Genomic DNA, 20,909 nt, shown 5'->3' with positions numbered 1-20,909 from the left:
AGAACGAAATACATCGCTTTAGTTACAGCTGTGCTGCTGTGCTGATCAGAGAAATCATGCCTACCTTGCTTTTTTCTCTCGAGACAAAAGAGTACTCTTTGCATGAACATTTCTTTCGTGAAACTTCTAAAATAGGGTTCACGTTTTTCCTGCGCCTCTGGTGTGTTGTCTTTGCTAATAGGAACGTCTTTGTAATCATCGAAAACCCAATATCGCTTGTTCGTTATACCTTTTAGCGAAATCTTCATAAGACTCGGCTATTGCGTTATATGTGTAGCCCTTTCCCATGTTAAACGATGAAGCAAAAAAACACCATCAAGCACGTACCAATCTGTTATAAGAATACAGTTCATCACAGCCTAACTTGATGCGTCTTCATTATAATTTCTAATTGCCTGAGCGATCTAAGGATTGTCTGCCTTACGAAGTGTGTACTCTTGGTTTGGAAGAGGGCAGAGGTTCAAACGACAGTACGTCTTCAGTGGAAATTTGTCCATATTTTGACACTACCAGCACACATTGGAACAGAAGGGCATCATCAACGGCACGGTCAGAATCAATCTCAACAGCGAAGCTATTTCCAAGAGTGTTGTCTTTCTTTCGAATATATAAGCAAAGGTCGACTTTCCTGTGATATAGCCCATGATCATGTTACCAACCGTCTCAAATGCATGAACATTCATATCTGATCCAGCCACTATCCAACTGACAATGTTTCTCAGACTAGGATCAGCTGTTAAGGGTGAGCAGATTGTATTGTTCGTCTGCATCGTCTCGAGATCAGAATCTTTTGATGCGCGCCTCAGTCGAGGTTTGTGCAGTGGACTTGAAGTAAAGATCAGGTCTATGAAATCCTGCATCGCACTGTTGTACTCGGATGGTATAGGTGCAGATAGAGTCTAAAGGTTTTGCATTTCCTCCTTTATAACGATGACGAGATCGCTGCTTAGCCCAGAACAGCACTGATTGTTCCAAAGAACAACGTGGAAACCATTAACCAACTTTCAATATACATGTGGCTGCGTTGCTCATTTGCTGCATATAGTAATAAGCAGATCGCATGTAATTGAAGATGAATAGACAATCAGGGACTTCCTGCAAATGCACAAGCCAATACATAGTGCGATCAGCCTTGTTTAATATCCTTGCCTTGAAAGCCATACGCTGATGAGTCAGCCATAATTGGCTTGTCTTTGAGCTCTGGGCAAGTTCTTATCTGTTCTTCTCTGTAGCCGTCTCGAGTTTGATAAAAAATCTCAGAACATGTAGCATCTCCTAGCGTCGTCTCGCCCTGAAAAGGGAAGAAAACAATTCGGCTTGATCCGGCAGTATCTAATATAATATCCGAATATACCCATTATACTTTTAATGTTAACACGACCTTTACAAAAACATGTGTGGGGCGTTTATTACACGCAGGACTGATATTTTTTGTACAATTTTGGTCCGTATTTATATTATGTTGTTTATAACGTTCGAGATTCAATATCGGAAAAGATAATTTATGCAAGGTTGAACTGGGTATATATATTTTAAACTTGAAAAACAGGTTATTACGAATAAAAGAATACCATATGCATTCTTCTGCTCTATTGTCTAAAATACCCTGTCACGAACATTTGCTTATCTTTACTGTTTATAACTTTGAATGAGGAAATTATTATGACGCTAAATCATTTAGAAGATTATTTTGTTAGAATGATCTTTGAATTTCATGCCTTGTATACACTATTAATATTTTACACACACACATCCATATTGCACTACTGAGTGAACAGTCAAAAAGAAGGATTCTTTTTTACAACATCATCTGCATTAAAAGTAAATTATACCTGCATACGGATTGAAATACATCATAATTACAACAATAACAAGGAAAGGTAGTTTCATTACCTCAATTTGATTTCATTGTATATGTAATGTCTGTTTAGATTGGGTCTGCTTTTTTGAAAGCAAACAAATGGCGATGTAAGTTTTCAAAACGTTATTTATAAGGCACCTGCTCAGTCTAAAAAAGGACACGTATGCTTAGATACAAATAGAGAAATGCAGTAAGAATCTGACAATATTGAACAATATGTGCTTTCTGTACCAGTGTAACATGTAAATTTAGAGGGTGACATTGAAATGCTTATGAGCCTCTTCAACTGACTAAACCAGGTTATAGGTCTAGACTTATGCTTAGTCAAATAACACTGAAACGTTGGTCTCATGGTATTGTTATGTTGAATAACATATCTGACTTACCTTACAATGGTTCACTTTCTCTATCATCATGTTTTTGAAAGTACTTGTGATCATTGTGTAAGCGGCCATTTTGTCGCCGTGTTGAATTTCTAAGTTGCTTTGTAGGCATGTAATGCATTGGGGACGGATCCACCGCATTAAGTTTAAACCAAGACCACGAAAATGTTCAAATTTAATCTTTGTTCAATGTGGTACAGCATGGTAAAAACTGAAAAATACAAGATGGGAACAATCATAAGAAACTTTCTCTGAAAAACGTACTAACTTAGTCAAATGAGAATAGCTTTGGTAATTTACATATATGGAATTAAAAATACTACTCCTCAAAAATGCTTTGCGACACAGTAAAATTACATAGACAATGTATAAAAAGGCTACACTGCATCAAAACAAAGAAAGTGGACGCCACAAAGAAAGTGGACGCCACGTGACTTGAATGTATTTTAAGTATTAACCCAGTAAACCTTAATTTCACAAAAAATATACAGATATATGGTAAAGCAATATAAAAATGATCATTTAGAAACAAGAACTTACGACGTGGTGCATCATTATAGACCGCAAAGGGAGAAAAAGTGTCTCTGAAGACGATACGACCAAAAACGAGGGAAACGAAATCGATTAGTAGCAGAATTACGTTCAGGGGAGGTAATCCTGATATCGCAAAAAGGTTACACATCTGAGGCTAAACTCAACACATTCACCGTCTGATATTAAAACATTAATATCAACAAAAATTTATACATACTTAACTTTAATTTGTTAGACAAGTAAGACACAAATGGCCCTAACCTTAACCTTTATCATCAAAAATATGGAAATCAAAATAAGCAAACAAAACAAATCAAAACAATGATACTCATATGTTTTTCATAAACAATACACTCAACCATGAAACCAAAACATTAGTCTAAGCATATACTAGGGCATAAATGTAGAATTAATAGAAAGTCACTGTTTTGAAATAAACATAATGTCAATAGTCATATGCCAAATATCAAACACACGAGTCTTCACTGCTCATTTAAAATGTCACATATTTCAACACATGAATATAGTTAAATGCAGGCTATTAAGCCCCACTGTCCCTCACAAGAATCACATGGTCAACTATAGGTCGAACGCAGTCTTGAGGCTGTCCATCACTGGTGACGCGTAACTTTACTGATCGTAACTCTCCCATCCTCACTCGGGAAGACTTCCAGTATTCTTCCAATTGGCCATCCGGTACGATGTTTCAGCTTTTCTTTTAACAGCACGACATCTCCCACGGAGACACTTTCACTCTCATGGGTCCACTTATGACGTTTTTGCAGTCGTCCTCCTACTCGCATGACCTTTTGCTCATCAAGTAAAGGAGATAAGTTGCCAATTGGACTGCTTGGGTGAAGTTGTCTCCCTCTCTCCAATGACGTATACTCATCTGCGTAATGTTCTTTCTGTACCTCTCTCAAGATAATCACTGCAGCTTGTCTGTGGTAAGAAACGTCCTGTGAATTGAAACACACATGCCATCCAGTACAGTCTGACTTGTTTTCACGGGAGAGGAAACTATTGGCAATGTGCTTTATGCAGGAAAGTGCTATCAAAAGACGGGTCCATGATGAAAACCTTGAGAATCTTGCAGTGCCAAGTTTAGTCTTCTCTGTAACATTTGTTGCCATAGTTGTCACCTCTGGTCTCACCTCTTTGTCTTCATCAGGGTTCACTAAGCAATATGGCACCTTATTTTCCGCACTTCCAGAGAAATGTGTTCCCACAAGCCAGGAGCTTGACATCAGATTTTCAGCAGCAACTCCTCTAGTACCACAATCTGCTGGATTTAGATTGGTCGGCACGTAGCTCCACTGGGCAGGACTTGTCGACTGTTTGATGCGTTCAACTCTGTTAGCAACGTAGGTGTAAAACCGCCTGCATCTGCTGTTTATGTATCCTAGAACCACTTTGCTGTCCGCAAAAAATCTGATCCTTGCAGCTATGTTTAAATGTTCTAGCACAAATTCTGCAACTTCTGTTGCCAAAACAGCTCAACAAAGCTCTAGCCTTGGGATAGAATTCCCTCTTGATGGTGCAAGTTTTGATTTACCCATTATAAAGGTTGTTTCTGGTTTACTACCTTTGTGGTGTATTAAAAGATACGCTACAGCAGCTATAGCGGCTTCCGAGGCATCGGAATACACATGAACTTCTATATCTGAGGCTTCACACAATGGTAATGCTGAGTAGGTTCTGGGGATGTTTATGTGTTTCAGCTGCAGAAGGGACTCCTTCCACCGAGTCCATTTCAAGTGCTTGTCCGGCGGTATAGGGCTATCCCAATCTGCGTGTGACGTCATTAGGTCTCTCATACACAGCCTGCCCTCCAACACGACAGGGGCCAGGAAACCAATAGGGTCATACGGGCTATTTATGGTGGAGAGAACACCTCTTTTCGTATAAGGCTAGGCATCATTGGTACTTTCATAGGTGAATGTGTCCGTATTAAGGTCCCAAAGTAGGCCTAAACTCCTCTGGACAGGAAGTTGCTCTAACGTCAGGTCTCTGACTCCATCCGCCAATGCATTTGGTGGAAACTCCATCATCACTTTGTCACTGTTCGAGGCAATTTTGTGCATCTTGATACCTTCCATCTCGAAAGCTTTTGAGGTACGGGACAACAGACTGACAGCTTGCGGCACTGTTGGTAAAGACGTCAGCCCATCATCAACATAAAAGTCGTTGTTCACAAATGCTTTCACATCTTCTTCACTGTTTTCAACAATCTTTCTGATCCCGTATGTGGCAACAGCTGGGGATGTGCTATTCCCAAACACATGCACAGTCATCTTGTAGTCTACCAGTGGCTTCTGTGGGTCATTATCTTCAAACCACAGGAAACGGAGGTAGTCTCTATGCTCTTCTGACACACAGAAGTTGTAGAACATCTGTTCTATGTCAGCTGTAACTGCTATTCGTTCTTTCCTAAAACTGAGGAGTATACCTAACAACATATTGGTAAGATCAGGACCAGTGTTCAAAACTTGATTCAATGAGATGTTGTTGTATCTTGCGGACGAGTCAAACACACATCGGATCTTGTTGGGGTTTTTGGCACTCGAAACTCCAAATATAGGCAAGTACCAACATTCTTGGTGTGGGTCTAATTTAGGGGCTCTTTCTGCGTGACCATTTTGCAACACCTTCCCCATGAAATCAATGAATAGATTTTGTCTTTGTTCATCATGAGCCATGGACTTCTGTAGAAGTTTCATACGTTTCAAGGCTTGGTCACGGTTGTTGGGTAATCTTGGCCGATCGGGCAGAAATGGTAAAGGAGCGATCCATTTACCACCATGGGATTTCTTGAACTGTTCATCCATCATTTTCATGAAGTACTTGTCATTCTGTGACATTGCAGGCTTCTCGTCAGCAGATGTGCGAACAAAAATGGGGTCATCACAAATCTCGCAGATTGATTGCTCTTTAACATCGAAGCGGTTTTTGCAAGGGGTGAGTATTGTTGTGTGCCCATTTGCCACAAATGTCTTGTTCACGTTTACACTTGTTGACTTGTGGATTTGGCCTAGACAACATTCCCCAACGACAACCCATCCACGTTTCAATCTTTGAGCATATGGAGTGTGAACGGGGCCAATTCGCTGCTCCAAGACGTGATGGGCGTCAATTAAATCTCTGCCAATGAGCAGCATGATCTCTGCTCTATGATCAATGGGAGGTATCAGGTTAGCAATGTCTCGCAGATGTGGATGGTATCTTGCAGCCTCTGGCGTAGGTATTTCTTCGCGGACATTAGGGACATCATCACATTCGAGCACACTAGGCAAATTAAACTTGTACGCACCGTCCCATGATTCAATAACACAGTCTCTTGCCACACGGCCATGGCTGGTTCTAGCACCACCACAGGATTTTAGATTATACTCTACGACTTCTGATTGACAGGCAAGTTTATCGAAAAACGTTGAATTTGCGAGAGTTCTGTTACTCTGATCGTCTATAATAGCATCAATAAGAAATCAAACAGTGGATAAGGTACTTTATGTGTCATTTTATATGTGGCTGCACGGGAAACCCACTTTTCTTGGAGGTTGTATGGCAATTTCTCAGTGACATTACGGGCACCTTATGACGAATTAAAGTGTGAAAATAAACCTGAATATAAGGCATTGTCCTTCAAAGCTTCAATTTCAGACACAACATCGGATAAATCAAACAAACGCATTGGGTCTTTGTTTATTTTTGGGATACTGTTCAGTTTATTCTTTATAGCGTCATAAATTGATTCGGGTGCTCCATATCTGTCATCCAGTCGTTTCCATATACGCTGCAGTGCAGTGGAACTGTTCATGGCATTTGCTACACGTATGCTTGTGGCGTGTTGAATAGAAACTGGACCTAGCCACTTAATAAGCAAATCAAGTTCTTCCATAGGAGTCACACTGAGTTCCTGAATAACCGATTTGAAACTGCTTTTCCACAACAAATAATTTTCAGGTCTTTCATCGTATTTGTAAAGTCTTGCCTGAACAAGGTCTCTTTGCGTAATGTTCCTTATGTCTATTCCAGGCTGTACTGGGTTCACACTTTCACGTTGTAGTGCCACTTCGGGAGTGTTCACACTGGAACTGTTCACATGGGACAAATTCACAGGCAGATTGTTCACTATGGGAGTATTCACATGTAGTGCCACTTCGGGAGTGTTCACACTAGAACTGTTCATATGAGACAAATTCACAGGCAGATTGTTCACTATGGGAGTATTTACATGTAGTGAATTCACAATAGGTAAAGGTTGGATATTCACGGTCGGCTCATCTGATGTAATTTGTTGTATGTATTCACGGACACGTTGTGCGGTACCAATCGCCTTCACATCAGGTAGTTTGCTTCTGCTGGAGTCGCTCAATTTTTCAAAAGCTTCAGCTTCCGCTTCCGCTGCAGCCGCATCCTTTTGATATTGAAGTAGTGATATTTCGGCCTCTAGTGTTCCTTTTCTTTGATTGCCGATGCTGTTGCCAGAGCTTGTTGTTCATTTAAAATCGCTTCTTTCTTGCGTAGTTCAGCCTCACGTTGAGCGAGAGTGACTTTAACTTTTTCAGCCTCTGCTTTCGCTTGTTTTTCAGCCAAAATTGTCGATCTTGACCGCGAGGAGCTGGTGGAAAGTGTCAGAGAAGCACTGCTTCTGTTTGTAACAAAATTCTCTATAGAGTCCAGAAACTTTCTCAATTCAAGTTCATGTTTCTTTGTTTCTAATTCAAGTGAACGTAATACTGTTTCATTTTCTTGGCCGTCAGATTGCTTCTTACATTTGTGTATGCTTCTCGAGTACCGTTCGCCCTGAACAATTGCACGAGTTTGAAGTAATGACAGTTCTCTCTTGTTTTTCAGGTTAAGAAAGTCAGTATTGTCTTTGATTAAAGAGTCTAGAATGTCCCATTCCTCCTGGGAGGATGCTAAGAGGGTGTGTATGTCTGTGTGGTTAGACATGGTTACTGTTGCCAGGAGCCGGCTGCCAGGTCCTTGATGCACGTCTTTTTACTGTAATGCCTTGGGGACGGATCCACCGCATTAAGTTTAAACCAAGACCACGAAAATGTTCAAATTTAATCTTTGTTCAATGTGGTACAGCATGGTAAAAACTGAAAAATACAAGATGGGAACAATCATAAGAAACTTTCTCTGAAAAACGTACTAACTTAGTCAAACGAGAATAGCTTTGGTAATTTACATATATGGAATTAAAAATACTACTCCTCAAAAATGCTTTGCGAAACAGTAAAATTACATAGACAATGTATAAAAAGGCTACACTGCATCAAAACAAAGAAAGTGGACGCCACAAAGAAAGTGGACGCCACGTGACTTGAATGTATTTAAAGTATTAACCCAGTAAACCTTAATTACACAAACAATATACAGATATATGGTAAAGCAATATTAAAATGATCATTTAGAAACAAGAACTTACGACGTGGTGCATCATTATAGACCGCAAAGGGAGAACAAGTGTCTCTGAAGACGCTACGACCAAAAACGAGGGAAACGAAATCGATTAGTAGCAGAATTACGTTCAGGAGAGGTAATCCTAATATCGCAAAAAGGTTACACACCAGAGGCTAAACTCAACACGAGGCATATTTTTATATTCTTAATGTGTTCCTTACCCCGAAAACCTAAGTATAGACACCCAAATCATTAAATTTGAGCGGATAGGCAAATAGTTATAATCATTTAGAGGACGTCATCCTACTCTACACGAACTTGTGACTTCGCCAGATTTATGTAATTTCTAATAAGATTGTTAATATCGACATAACGCTCGAGTTTCAAGTATATATTAGTACAGCAAGGGGCAACGGGGACGTTAATTGCCTTTCGCAAGCTTACAATACATAACATACAAATATATAAACCAAAACAACACAAATTCATTGATGAGTAGCTGTCCGGTTAGCATAGTGGTTGGTACACGCGCTTCTCACTTCTGCGTCCCGGTTTTAATGCCCGTTTACGGCGCATGTGAGTTTGGGAGATTGTGACCATACCCGACAGGTGGGTTTACTCCAGACATTTCGGTTTCCTCCCATAGCATAAAACCACGCCAAAATTGAATAACTTTCATTAAAAATAAATATTTGGAAATTGCAACTATAATTCAAAATTCTTACCAACTATCATGGGTTTAGTTAGTTGCAATAATACAACTCCCAGCTATTGACCCTCCGGGTCGCTGGGAGTTGCAACTGACTACCCGATTTTCCATAGAGACTCGCCGCCCAGAATCCGGTCGCCAGTTTAATCGGAAATATTAGCCGTATAAACTTTTTTCTGGCATATATAAACACAAATAGATCGTAAATATATCCATAATGCGCAAATTAAAACAACTGACATAATATTGAAGTTAAATTATTAATCCAAAGTTTCAAACATGTCAACGGTTCTTTTTAATGTATATGTTTTTGCAATGGACAAAGCTGAGTATTCCGAGTAATTCCGAATTCGAAAATACGCTAAAGACTATCTCCTTAATCCTCGGCAAGATAGATCTCGTGCCTTATCTACCAATCGTAATATACCGACTATCTCCGGAACATTCGATAGAAAGATCGAATCGTCTATTCAAAACTTCGGCTTTTTGTTCGATAACGTTTTTTGTATAAAGTTTTTGTTTAGAGTATTTCTCCACAATTCACTCCCAAATTGATATCGGTAATAACAGGTATTGTGTTTGCAACGATGTATTAGATTGATTGAATTCGATTTTATAGACATACGTGAGACATATTTTTTGACATTAAAAAATGGGTTAACAAGAAGGACTCTGAGCTGTACGTATGTACTTATAAAAGCTCAGAGTATTCAAGAAGAACTAGGATTAATAAGCAAGTTATGTAGGAGTGATTGGACACATTCCGAGTCTTCGCATAATGCGGCGTCTGGCCGGAAGGACGTCATAATTTTGAAAAACACGCACACTTTGATTGATGAGTCCATTATTGACCACTTATATATAAACATGTATACCATTGATGGCATTTAAGGATGTACGATCGTTTCCACTTGACTGTACTTGATTTATTTTTCGTTAAGAAGCTACTCGTCAACTCGTTTATACTGTTCTGCAGTATTCAAAACTTAAGCATTGGCGAAGTGTGAATCTAAATATCTTTACAAATCACGTTGCACCTCTTTTTCAACACACGTATTGCTGATTTCCACATTGTTTTTTTTTTCAGCAGAATAGTCTATGGCTGTCACAATTTAAAGACATTGTTTACACTTTAAGTCCAATTCATATTGCTGATTTATACCTAGAATTTATGTTAGTTAGTTGCTATTGTTTTCAAATTCAAGACAACTTCCTATGAATGAACCAAATACAACCTCTGATCAGAAGATGCAAAGTATTGCCGGGTACATGAGTAGAGGGCTGGAATGCAGTCGGAAAAACATCCATATAAAAAACATTGGTCCACATTTTCATAAACAAAGCTATAGACAAAGATAAGAAATATAAGGAAAGTGTAATGAACAGCAATAGATAAAATATGTTTTGAATTAAAGCCTTTTTCAGATTAAGTTATCATTTGATATTAAACACTTCTTACAAACAAGTCCTCCAAAAATAAGTTCATATTCCGTCTATTTATCATCTTAGCGCAAAAGTTTTATTTGTGTCCAGATTATGACAAACTAGTTCGTGTCCGGACGTACAATGTATTCCGTCTGTTGCTCAGCCGATTTGAAACCTTACATGTCTATTCCGTCCCTATACCTCTCGGATTCCGTCTTAATAATAATGTACCTTTGACTTATAAGAATTAGACATATGTACAACACGAACACAGTGTCTAATTCTTTTTAAGTTAATGATTTATTTTTTTGCTGTACTCAAAATTATGAGAGAATACATAAACTCTAGGAATGTAGTCTTGAAAGTATTTCTCCGAAATTGAATGTAGCCATCGAGTTTATGTGCCCCACGCCTTACCTGATTTATATTACCACCTGAGCAAATTAAGGTCTAAGTTTTAAGTATATGCTATATTTTGCTGTAATGATGTGTTGTTTTGATCTTCTATACGGCCATATGAGATTCTTCATTAAGATAGGCATCGGGTTCTTCTGCGTGACAACACCTAGAATAGTTTAACAAAATTTAATCTATGTCTGTCGCTGAACGGAGAACTCATTGACTGGACAACTCATACTATTAATACAATAAAATTAGATTCAACCGTTGACCTCAATGTTCGGATATCGTCGCGAGAAATTCACAGGGAATATATTGTCATACACAAAATCATTTTTCATCTCGTTAAATCTATATTACCATATCACATCTAGCGTTGATATTTTGGCTATTGCTTTAAGGAACACTATATGTTCTATCCCCATATACATGTAGATACCGGATCAACACGGATCATAATTGGCAAGATTCGACATGTGAACCGTGTCGTTGCCGTGAAGGTCCGTGTTGATCCTATTAGGTGCTGGGACGTCCAGGAATGTCCTTGGAGCTCCGGGAGGCAAACACGACAGTTTTGGGAAGTTTAAAACTGCCTTGTTGATCCGTGACCATACGGGACGATGGAAACATGCGGGATGATTCGGGATGGTCCGTGTAGCTGCCGTAAAGGGTCCGGGGACAGCCCTATTTATGCAAAGGTTGTCCGTGTGCGTCCTTGACAGTCCGGGAGCACACTTAAATGAAACACGTAGTAATTGTTATGGGGGGCGAGTGTTTTCAATGGGGGAAAGTTTATCGTGCTAGGTTTAAGAATGTCATCCGGTGAGCCGAGCCCCGTGCACTTTCCCATCCTTCAAGACACTTACCATCGGTTTGTTTCTCTTGATGTTTTCATTTTGTGATTTTATTCTTTATTTTAAGCCTTTCTTGCCATGGAAACAAATATTGATTAAACTCAACAACAAACGTCATTAGTTAGTACCGGCATGTGATATAGGCACAAGAATTCACAAGATACGTGTCATCTGACCGTATATCACTTAGTTTGTCCCACACTCTTTTATCCAGCAGTAAATATGGCAACGGGCAGAATAAAAAATAACATACTGTTATCAAAATGAACCAACAAAATCACATGAGTAATATAAATGTATACCCTTACTTAATACAGATCTGCCCTTCTTGTTAAGCTGATGGGGATCTTGATCTGGACCTCGAGCTTGTTTCTGCTGTTCTTCATCGGTAGCGGATGGTGCTCGCAACGATCGTTTTGGAACTGGAAGGCCAAGTTTTGTAGTACGTTTAATTTTGGTTGGCATTTTAAAGTTGTAGCCATGTACACGAAATACGAGTAGAGGTTACACCTTTGAGATCCAATTGCAGAATGATGGAATCACCGTGTGTGTGTCTGTTTGTGTCTGTGTGTGTTTGCGCGCGCATACGTGCGTTCGTTCGTTCGTGCGTGCTTGTGTGTGTGTTTGCATGTGTGCATTTCGGAATTTATGAGGCCCTTGCTGCGTACCTGAGGCTGCATTATGTGAGTACCTGTTCAGTCGTGCGTGCGTGCGTGTGTGTGTGTGTGTTGGTGTATGTGTGTGCATTTCGGAGTTTATGAGGCCCTTGGGTACCTGAGGCTGCATTATGTGAGTATCTGGAGTGTCTCTCTGCACTCCCACCTAATAAATGTTTTTCAATCACGAACATTTCGACGAATTTTGAATCATACCTGTAATTGTAAGCTATTTTTTACTAGTATATTTCGATATATTTTTTGTCTTGTGCTGTTAGGGGAAGCCGGAGTATCCGGGAAAAAACCCACCTGACATGGTAACAACCAACCAAGCTCACGTGCTGCCGGGAACGGGTATTGGACCAAGGTCGCCTAGGTGAGAAACGCTTGTACCAGGCAGAAAAATCTTTGTACTATATGCTATCACATATTAAATATTAAATATGTGGGCATCACAGAACACGTTATTTGCTTTAGTTTTAGGTAAATTATGTAAACAATGGGGAGTTGTTAAGAATATTCTTTAAGCATACTTTCTACAGAACAATTCTGCGATGTTACACACTAAATGTACACCTGTTGCATGTGTATGTACTAAATTTTACAAAGATGTACTTAATTTTACAAAGTTGCTTAATTCGAATTTCGTTTAATATTGCTGCTGCATAAAGTACCGCAAGGAATCAAGATGAACTTAGACAGCAACGCCAAAAATGTTTAAGTGAGCCGGAACACTCCAAACATCTGTACTTTGATAACAACAGATATAAAGACGTAGACTGAATCCTGTAGCAAAGTAGCGGAAGGAAGATATTGAGTGTGTACTTTGTTGTTTTTGTGTATTCGATTGCCTGGCGTCTTCATGAATCATTCGATACAGTTACTATCATCATCACTAGCAGTTTTGTGTTATTGATTTATAGTTGGAATACCCTGCTTTTCGGTAAGTAGCATTTCGAAGAACGCATTCTTGAGAACTATGTCGTGCATCTCACTCTGCCTGAAGCCAATGTCGCGTTCGCTCGTAAATGTTCGGATATCGTCGCGCTGCCTGAAGCCAATATCGCGTTCGCTCGTAAATGTTCGGATATCATCGCGGGAAATTCACATGGAATATATTGTCACACAAAATACAAACAACGAGAATTTTATATTGTGTTAAATCTATGTTACCAGACCACATCTAGCGTTGAAATTTCGGCGATTGCTATAATGAACACTGTTTTTTATGTGTTAACTTTATTTTTCGAAATATTGTACGAAACATTCGTTCATTATGAGCGTATATGGGCTTTTAAAAACGCACCCGAACTTAATAGTAACAATATAATAATGTTTAGTTGCGATGATCTAATGAATATTAATATTTATATTTTGCCTTCCAAATTTCCTCATTCATTTGTGGGACAAAAGAACTTGACAACACATATTTATGGTTAAGAATAAATGTTCAATATGTTATTTCACTTGTAATCTGTAACAATCTCTAACTTGTACACCGTGAATACGAGTGGGATTTAAACTCACAATAACATACGGCTCCGCGCAAGGTCAATATAAAAATTGATGTGAAAGGTCTAAATGTAAAAATAGGTCGTATCCTCTCTAGACCGAAATAGTTTTCTTTTAAATGATTGTAAAGTAATATTATACAAATATTAACAAATATGATACTATATATCGCGCGCAATTACCACACGGCTACTTTCAAGGTCCATGTGATGCTTGCAAAGCAAAAATATGTAATGACTTGCTACGCCATGAGAACATACATGACCTTTATATACAAAATACTACATGCAATTATAATACCCAACAACAAATCTTGAAACATATGCTATAGCAGGTCAGATCAGAGATTGTCATAAAGAACCCGATAGCTTCAGTTAATGTTCAAGTTAAAAAGTTTGTGTTATATGCATTTCGATTTCTGCATGACCCAAATAATTTTCGTATTATATTAAGTCATATGTCATTTTGTTCTTAAAAACTCATCTGTTTGCATTTTAATAACTGCTGTGCAATTTATCTTAACTAAGTTTTAACATATGGTTGTGTCTGAAATTAATGCAAAGCGAGGTTTCCAAATGTTAGGACCAAATAAAAATGTGTTGTACCTTGGGTTTTATCTGTCAATAGGTATGATATCAAAGCAAATTTCGTACAAAGTGTACACAGTCGTATTGTTATATTGATTTATCTGTCGTGTTATTCTTTAAATTATACTATATTTATATATCTGACTCATTGGAAGAAGGCTGCGGGTCAGTTCAGTTTCAATCTTCACAGCATCTTTATCGTCTTTAATATTTATTTTGTGAAATCATAGTGCTATATTTTTGGATTTAATATATCTATATTCGTTCATTTTTAGAAATGAGGAAAGATGGACATATCCTCCTGGCGATATGCTTGTTCTTATTTGAAAACGCAATTTGTTCTGGTAAGCAACATAATAAATTGCATCTATTAAATGTGCAATAACTAAAAACAATAGTGATTAAAGTACACCAAAGCGGCTTGTTTTTTGTGGTCATCAGGATAATGAATATAGAACTTAATATGCAACTATGATAATCAAACTCCTCGCAATGGTTGTCTATGGAATTCGGTAACAACTGACGTTACAAGCTAAACAAAGCTGTCCGCTGGTAACCATATGAGATAGGTTGAGCTTTTTTACCGCCCGAGTACTCCTCATTCACCCGACAATAGAACACCTTAATCGAATATCTTATTGTAAAAAGTAAATGTCTAAAAATTGCAGCTTTAATGCAATTTTTTAAACGTGTATGTATCTAGTTTATAAAAAGATAGGATTGCTGGGCGTGAACGCACCAACCACACACATAATCCTTCCAGTTATGGAAATTTATGGTCATATCCAAGTTATTTAATTCAAATCAGTTTACATTTTTGCATATCAGCATTGTATATAGTAACCCCTGAAATGAAAAACGGTAAACGAAAATCATTACATATGTGTCAAATCGGGAGTATTTTAATGAGATGATTTATCGGAAAAAGACAAATCTTTGCCTGTAGGTTACATTATAAAGTAAAGATGCATAATACATGTATACCCAAATATCACCTTCACTATTGTTTAATTTAACCGCAGTTTCAGTTCCATTTGAGCGCGGCCCTGGCCCCTGGTCCGAACCCGGCGATCCCGGGTTATTGAAGTTTCAGTATTACTGCAAATTCCGAGCTCCGCAAGTAGGCCTTGTTGCCGCCAGGTCAGCGACATTGTTAGTCCGTTTCAATCAAGACGTGCAGGATATCGTGGTTAGTGATATATATTTTATGATTCGCTTTATCAGTATTGTTTCCAATTCACATTAATAGGAAACAACGATGTCGTGTCTTATCTTTAACTAGAAAAAAATCCAAAACCCTATTAAAAAGTCAGTCCCTGATAGAATTAGAGAGTCATCTAGTGAACTTTTTTACGAAAAATTCCACAATCAACACCCCCATAAATAATAAGAAACCGCAAACGAAGGTACATCGATAATTTAACTATAAATTGAAATGGTAGTCCCGCAGAGTGTAGATATAATGTGAATGCATTTATATATAGCTGCCTTTGTTGCTGCACAGCAACGTTACGGATATACCATATTGTCCGGAAGGTTTCCTCTTTCACAGAACTGGAACATGATCATTACATCTCCCGCAATCGCCAACCGACCGGCAAAGGTGTTTGTTCTGACAAACGAACCCAACCAGGACTTCACCAACTTCACGTGGTCCTTCCACGCGATATGGAAAGGAGTTATCGACTATGGTCCTCCCGTCCGCTCCTCCCCAACAGAACCCACGGGAAAGTGTGAACTCGTCACTGAGCTTGTCACCGGTAATAGTACACTAACCAAAGACCTAGTTGTTTGTGTAATGGTTGACTTCAAATATTTAGTTATTATTATTATTATTGCATCGTCAAAAGTACTCATCAGACACGACCACGTGTTAAATACGTTGTTTACACTAACACTGAAACGTGTGTCCCAAATATATGTATCCCGGAAAAAGCAACTTTTTGGAAAAAACACTAATCTGCTGGTACAAATAAACATGACCCATTTATAATCCTTTCAAAATCACACACCGTATCAACCGTTATTATTTAAAGGAAGCTATCATTTGTTGTTATAAATGACCAGCGTTGTTTGTAACGGGGTGGTTAGTGGGTTTTTCTAAACTCGTGCTTTTCCGGAATCAGTCTATTGTGATCTATATTTTAAAGAAATATGACCGAGATGGTCGAAGGGAAGTAATGGCGATAATAAAAGTCTATTATTGACCATTTACCCTCGGGTTATCCCCAGTTTAAATCATAGGGGGATTATTTGAATATGGAATTTTGCTAATACTGTGTCTTTTATAAAATACATATAATAAATTTTGGTAAAGGATATTGCTCACATATGTTCATATTTTTGAAAAAATGTAGGACATATGTTACCTTACACAACTAAAATGTTTTGAATTGTCTAAAATTATTATAATAACTAGAACAAAAAAATGAATAACACATATTTTGAATTGTCTTAAATTATAATAATAGCTAGAACAAAAAGTTGAATAACACATATTTCCTTGTCCTGGATTCGAACACTGCGCCGCGCTGTCTTAACAATTGTGAAACATGAAATCAAACACTGTTTGCGTTCAACGTATTTTACTTATATTAATTTGCTGATTTCGAATGATTAATGAACCAATTTGTGTAAAATGTTCAATCGTTATAACTTACACGTGTTATTTTGCTTTATTAAACATAACATTTATATTTTTGTTTTAATCTTTGACAATTATTTTTATAAAATCGCCTATTTACGAAAGAATTGACAAGTCCCTTTAATTAGTAACAATGCATTTCAATTTTGTAATGTGAAAACCCATATCGAAAAAGAGACACATTAAAAACATAATTATCAGGGAAAAACACAAAGTTAAATCATTCACAATTTAAGAGTAAAATGCTATCATAATTAGTAGCATTAGTAGTAGAAGAAGCAGCAGCAGCAGCAGCAGTAGTATTAGTAGTTGTAGTAGAAGTAATAGTAGCAGCAGTAGTAGTAGAAGTAGTAGTAGTAGTAGTAGTAGTAGTAGTAGTAGTAGTAGTAGTAGTAGTAGTAGTAGTAGTAGTAGTAGTAGTAGTAGTAGTAGAAGTAGTAGTAGTAGTAGTAGTAGTAGTAGTAGTAGTAGTAGTAGTAGTAGTAGTAGTAGTAGTAGTAGTAGTAGTAGTAGTAGTAGTAGTAGTAGAAGTAGTAGTAGTAGTAGTAGTAGTAGTAGTAGTAGTAGTAGTAGTAGTAGTAGTAGTAGTAGTAGTTGTAGAAGTAGTAGTAGTAGTAGTAGTAGTAGTAGTAGTAGTAGTAGTAGTAGTAGTAGTAGTAGTAGTAGTAGTAGTAGTAGTAGTAGTAGTAGTAGTACATTTAGTAGTAGTAGTTGTTGTAGTAGTAGAAGTAGTAGTAGTAGTAGTAGTAGTGGTAGTAGTAAAAGTAGTAGTAGCAGCAGAAGAAGAGGTAGCAAAAACTAAAGAATCATACAAATGTTGTTGTTTTTTTTCGCCGCCATCATTCTCATTCTACTTCTTATGTAGATGGTTCTTCCACTCAAGCGCCTGCTTCTACCACTCAAGCCTCTCAATCAAGCTCAGTTTCTACATCTGTTTACATCGGCGTAGGGATTGGTGTCTTTGTGTTTGTTCTCATCGCGGTAGCAGTTATTGTCATTGTGAACAAGAGGTAAGTTTATTGAAATTATTTTTAATGTCACATATGCATTTCGTTCGAAGGAATGGGTGTTGATTTTACTTTGTATGCTGTCACATAGTATATTTTTCATAATTCAGTTATATCCGTCGTATGTGATGTTGCACACTACATACATGATCATACGGATTAGACTTGTTAATTCGTCATTAAATATTCACATAGCGCACTTTCTTTGTTAAAAGATTTTCTGGCTTCATATTTATTAGTCAATAAATCAGTCTATATACATGTTGTAGTATGATTGTGTGAATGAATTTAACGAGTGTTATTAAAGGCGCCGAAGAATGCTGCATATTGAACCTCTAAATTCCCGGTACTCTCCTAGAGGTGATGCGATCGTAGACACAGACAATGTGCCGAGATCCTCTCCAAAGCTTTGTCACCAAACGGTGAGCACGCATTCGCGTACTTTCAATTGCTTGAAGCGATCAATAATGAACATTATACAATCATACATATAATTGGAAATAGGGTATTTTGATTAGGGAAAGATTTAATCGTAATATTAAGCTTCTGCTCTTTTTCTTAACCCCTCACTGAATGTAAATCTCCTGATATAGTTTATTAAATATAACCTATACACAATTTATGCATTGCTCTTTAAAATCTATTACTTAATTATTAATGTAGTCAGTTATAAGGAACTTCAAATGGCCTGTGCGTCGCTACAGCTCCTAAAAATTTAATTAAGTAAATGTGTAACTTTAAACGGGCCTTTTCACGTTTTGGTGAATTGACACAATTTAAAAAAGAATTGTTTCATATTCGCAAATTTTCGTTGTAGTTATGATATTTGTGAGGAAACATTAATACTGAATATTTACCATGCACTCAAGTATCCATTAAATGAACATTTTGATGACCTAAAAACGTGAAAATTATAAAGCGACGTAACGCGGAACGATTGAATGATTAGGAGAGTTCTGTTGTGGTTATATTTTGTGATACTATGAGGATTGCTTATATAAAGTATAAAATACAACAATCATTGTATTAGCGCGGAACTTTTACTCCAGGGGTCAGTGATTCGAGCCCTGTTGAGGGTTTCTTGTTTGCTTTTCTATATATTTTTTTTACTGGATGCTTTTAGATCGAATGCTTACATTTATCAATATAAGGATTTAATGAAAAACTTAAATACGTGCCAAAATCTGTGAAAAGGCCCCTTTAATTACCGCCTCATTCTATGGATTACTTTTGCTAATATCAGAAATTTAAAAATATATGTATGCTACAAATGGTATATTGATATGTAATCCAAGGTTTAATAAACACATTGAACAGAACTGTCAACTTTACCGGACGCAAAATGTAACATGGTCGCAATATTGTATCTTGCTTCAATACTAAATTATATTGATTAAAATGTAAAAAGATGTGGAATTAATTTTATTAAAGTAACACAATTAATGTTTATTTTGGTAGGATGCAGTATTTATTTTCATTACTATGCATGCAAAATGACAATGCAATTAATTCGGAGAGTATACATAAATATCTTCTACATATTCTCTGACCCAGCATCGTGGCATCATCAATAAGCACTCATACCTCGAGCTGGATGGTAACGGCGGCTATGTTGACATAGCGGACGTCGCAAGCTCGATATATCCGCCTAAAAGAGCCCTGCCTGGTCCACCGGATGCCACCAGGACCGCGGAAAACGGGTACCTTACACTGGTGACTGCATCACTTCCAAGGGACATATCTGAACCATTCAAAACAGAGGACAATAAGTTACATTCAGCGTATGTCACTTCGTCCGCAACACCAATGACAACAGAGATATCAATGCACAAATTGTCAACATTGTAATTAAGGAAATAGTAGTTTATGAAGTGAAAGACAAATTCAAACATACAATGAAAATCATTTCTAAAAAGTTGAAGAATACTGGACACAATAAGAATCTTCAAAACGTAACTTTTATGCAATGTTAAAGTGATTTGTATTCTCTCAAACCCACGCTACATGTTGATGGTATTTACTACAACTTAATCGCTCAGCTCGATGAATGAAGGTTGTATTGCCTTCAAAATGAATGTAAAACGTGTTCAATCTTAAAATGTTGTTGAAACTTGTCTTAACCGAACTTAAATTTTAAAGTTGTCATGATTTTCTGAAGTGACTTGTAGTGTGTATTGCTTGTAAATATTTGTTGTCGTTTTTTTACTATTGAGGCTATGATTTACTTGAATTTGCGTTATTGACAACATATAGGATAATGTAAAAGTATATGTTTTCCTAAATGCTTCATTTGGTAATATAAAATAAATAACAATACTTATAAATGTATGTTTGAGTTGAATTAACTTTGTACAGTGTGTTGGCAAATTATGTATTACTGACGTGTATTGTAGCGACATGCGGTAAGTACTAAGTAACTTCAGTGTTATTTTATGGGGGAAAATCCTTTAACTTTAATAACTTAACTTTAACTTTAACTTGTTCTTTGTTGCGCTAATTTTAAAAATCCAAATGTTTTTTTTGGCATTTCGAAAAATAGTTTCATATCGTGGGTAATATCGCGAAATTGTATACGTGCGTTCATACGTGGCTGCATTAATGATTAAATTCAGATGTTTTGTTAAAATTAAAAATATTACTACTTACGAGTGTTGGCATAAAATTCCACAGGAGGAAAGCCCATAGTATATATATATATATATATATATATATATATATATATATATATATATATATATATATATATATATTATTTTTTTTATTTTTTATTTTTTTATTATAGCATATATATAAAACAAAAATGAAACAAATAAAACTAAAACTATGGGCTTCCCTCCTGTGTTAAATTCAGTATTGTGCTTACATCTGTTTGAGTAAAATCTAATGTTGTTCTCACATTATTTAATGGCGTTATTTTATAACTTTG

The 20,909-nt window shown here is 37.1% G+C and overlaps 1 protein-coding gene and 1 long non-coding RNA gene across 2 annotated transcripts; one reads left to right on the top strand and one right to left on the bottom strand.

Moving 5' to 3' along the window:
- Nucleotides 1–4,688: 4,688 nt before the first annotated feature.
- Nucleotides 4,689–6,967, bottom strand: LOC127861757 (uncharacterized). The gene is made up of 3 exons (XM_052400437.1): nt 6,821–6,967; nt 6,496–6,694; nt 4,689–6,241 (listed from the first exon to the last, which is right to left on the bottom strand). Exons 1-3 carry the CDS (start codon nt 6,965–6,967, stop codon nt 4,689–4,691), a joined length of 1,899 nt encoding a protein of 632 aa, XP_052256397.1.
- Nucleotides 6,968–18,344: 11,377 nt separating this feature from the next.
- On the top strand, nt 18,345–20,311 carry LOC127861406 (uncharacterized). The gene is made up of 2 exons (XR_008040205.1): nt 18,345–18,405; nt 19,538–20,311. It is a non-coding gene; the product is annotated as an uncharacterized LOC127861406 (long non-coding RNA).
- The last annotated feature ends 598 nt before the right edge of the window (nt 20,312–20,909 follow it).

The sequence above is a fragment of the Dreissena polymorpha genome, chromosome 16 (assembly GCF_020536995.1).
Source record: "Dreissena polymorpha isolate Duluth1 chromosome 16, UMN_Dpol_1.0, whole genome shotgun sequence".
NCBI lineage: Eukaryota > Metazoa > Mollusca > Bivalvia > Myida > Dreissenidae > Dreissena > Dreissena polymorpha.
This window is presented reverse-complemented; position numbering and strand designations above follow the sequence as displayed.

Coding starts and splice junctions, on each gene's coding strand:
- LOC127861757 (XM_052400437.1), bottom strand. CDS start 6,967: ATGAACAGTTCTAGTGTGAACACTCCCGAAGTGGCACTACATGTGAAT. Junction 6,695..6,820: donor AACGTGAAAGTGTGAACCCA/GTACAGCCTGGA, acceptor TCGGTTATTCAG/GAACTCAGTGTGACTCCTAT. Junction 6,242..6,495: donor TATAAAGAATAAACTGAACA/GTATCCCAAAAA, acceptor ATGCTATTATAG/ACGATCAGAGTAACAGAACT.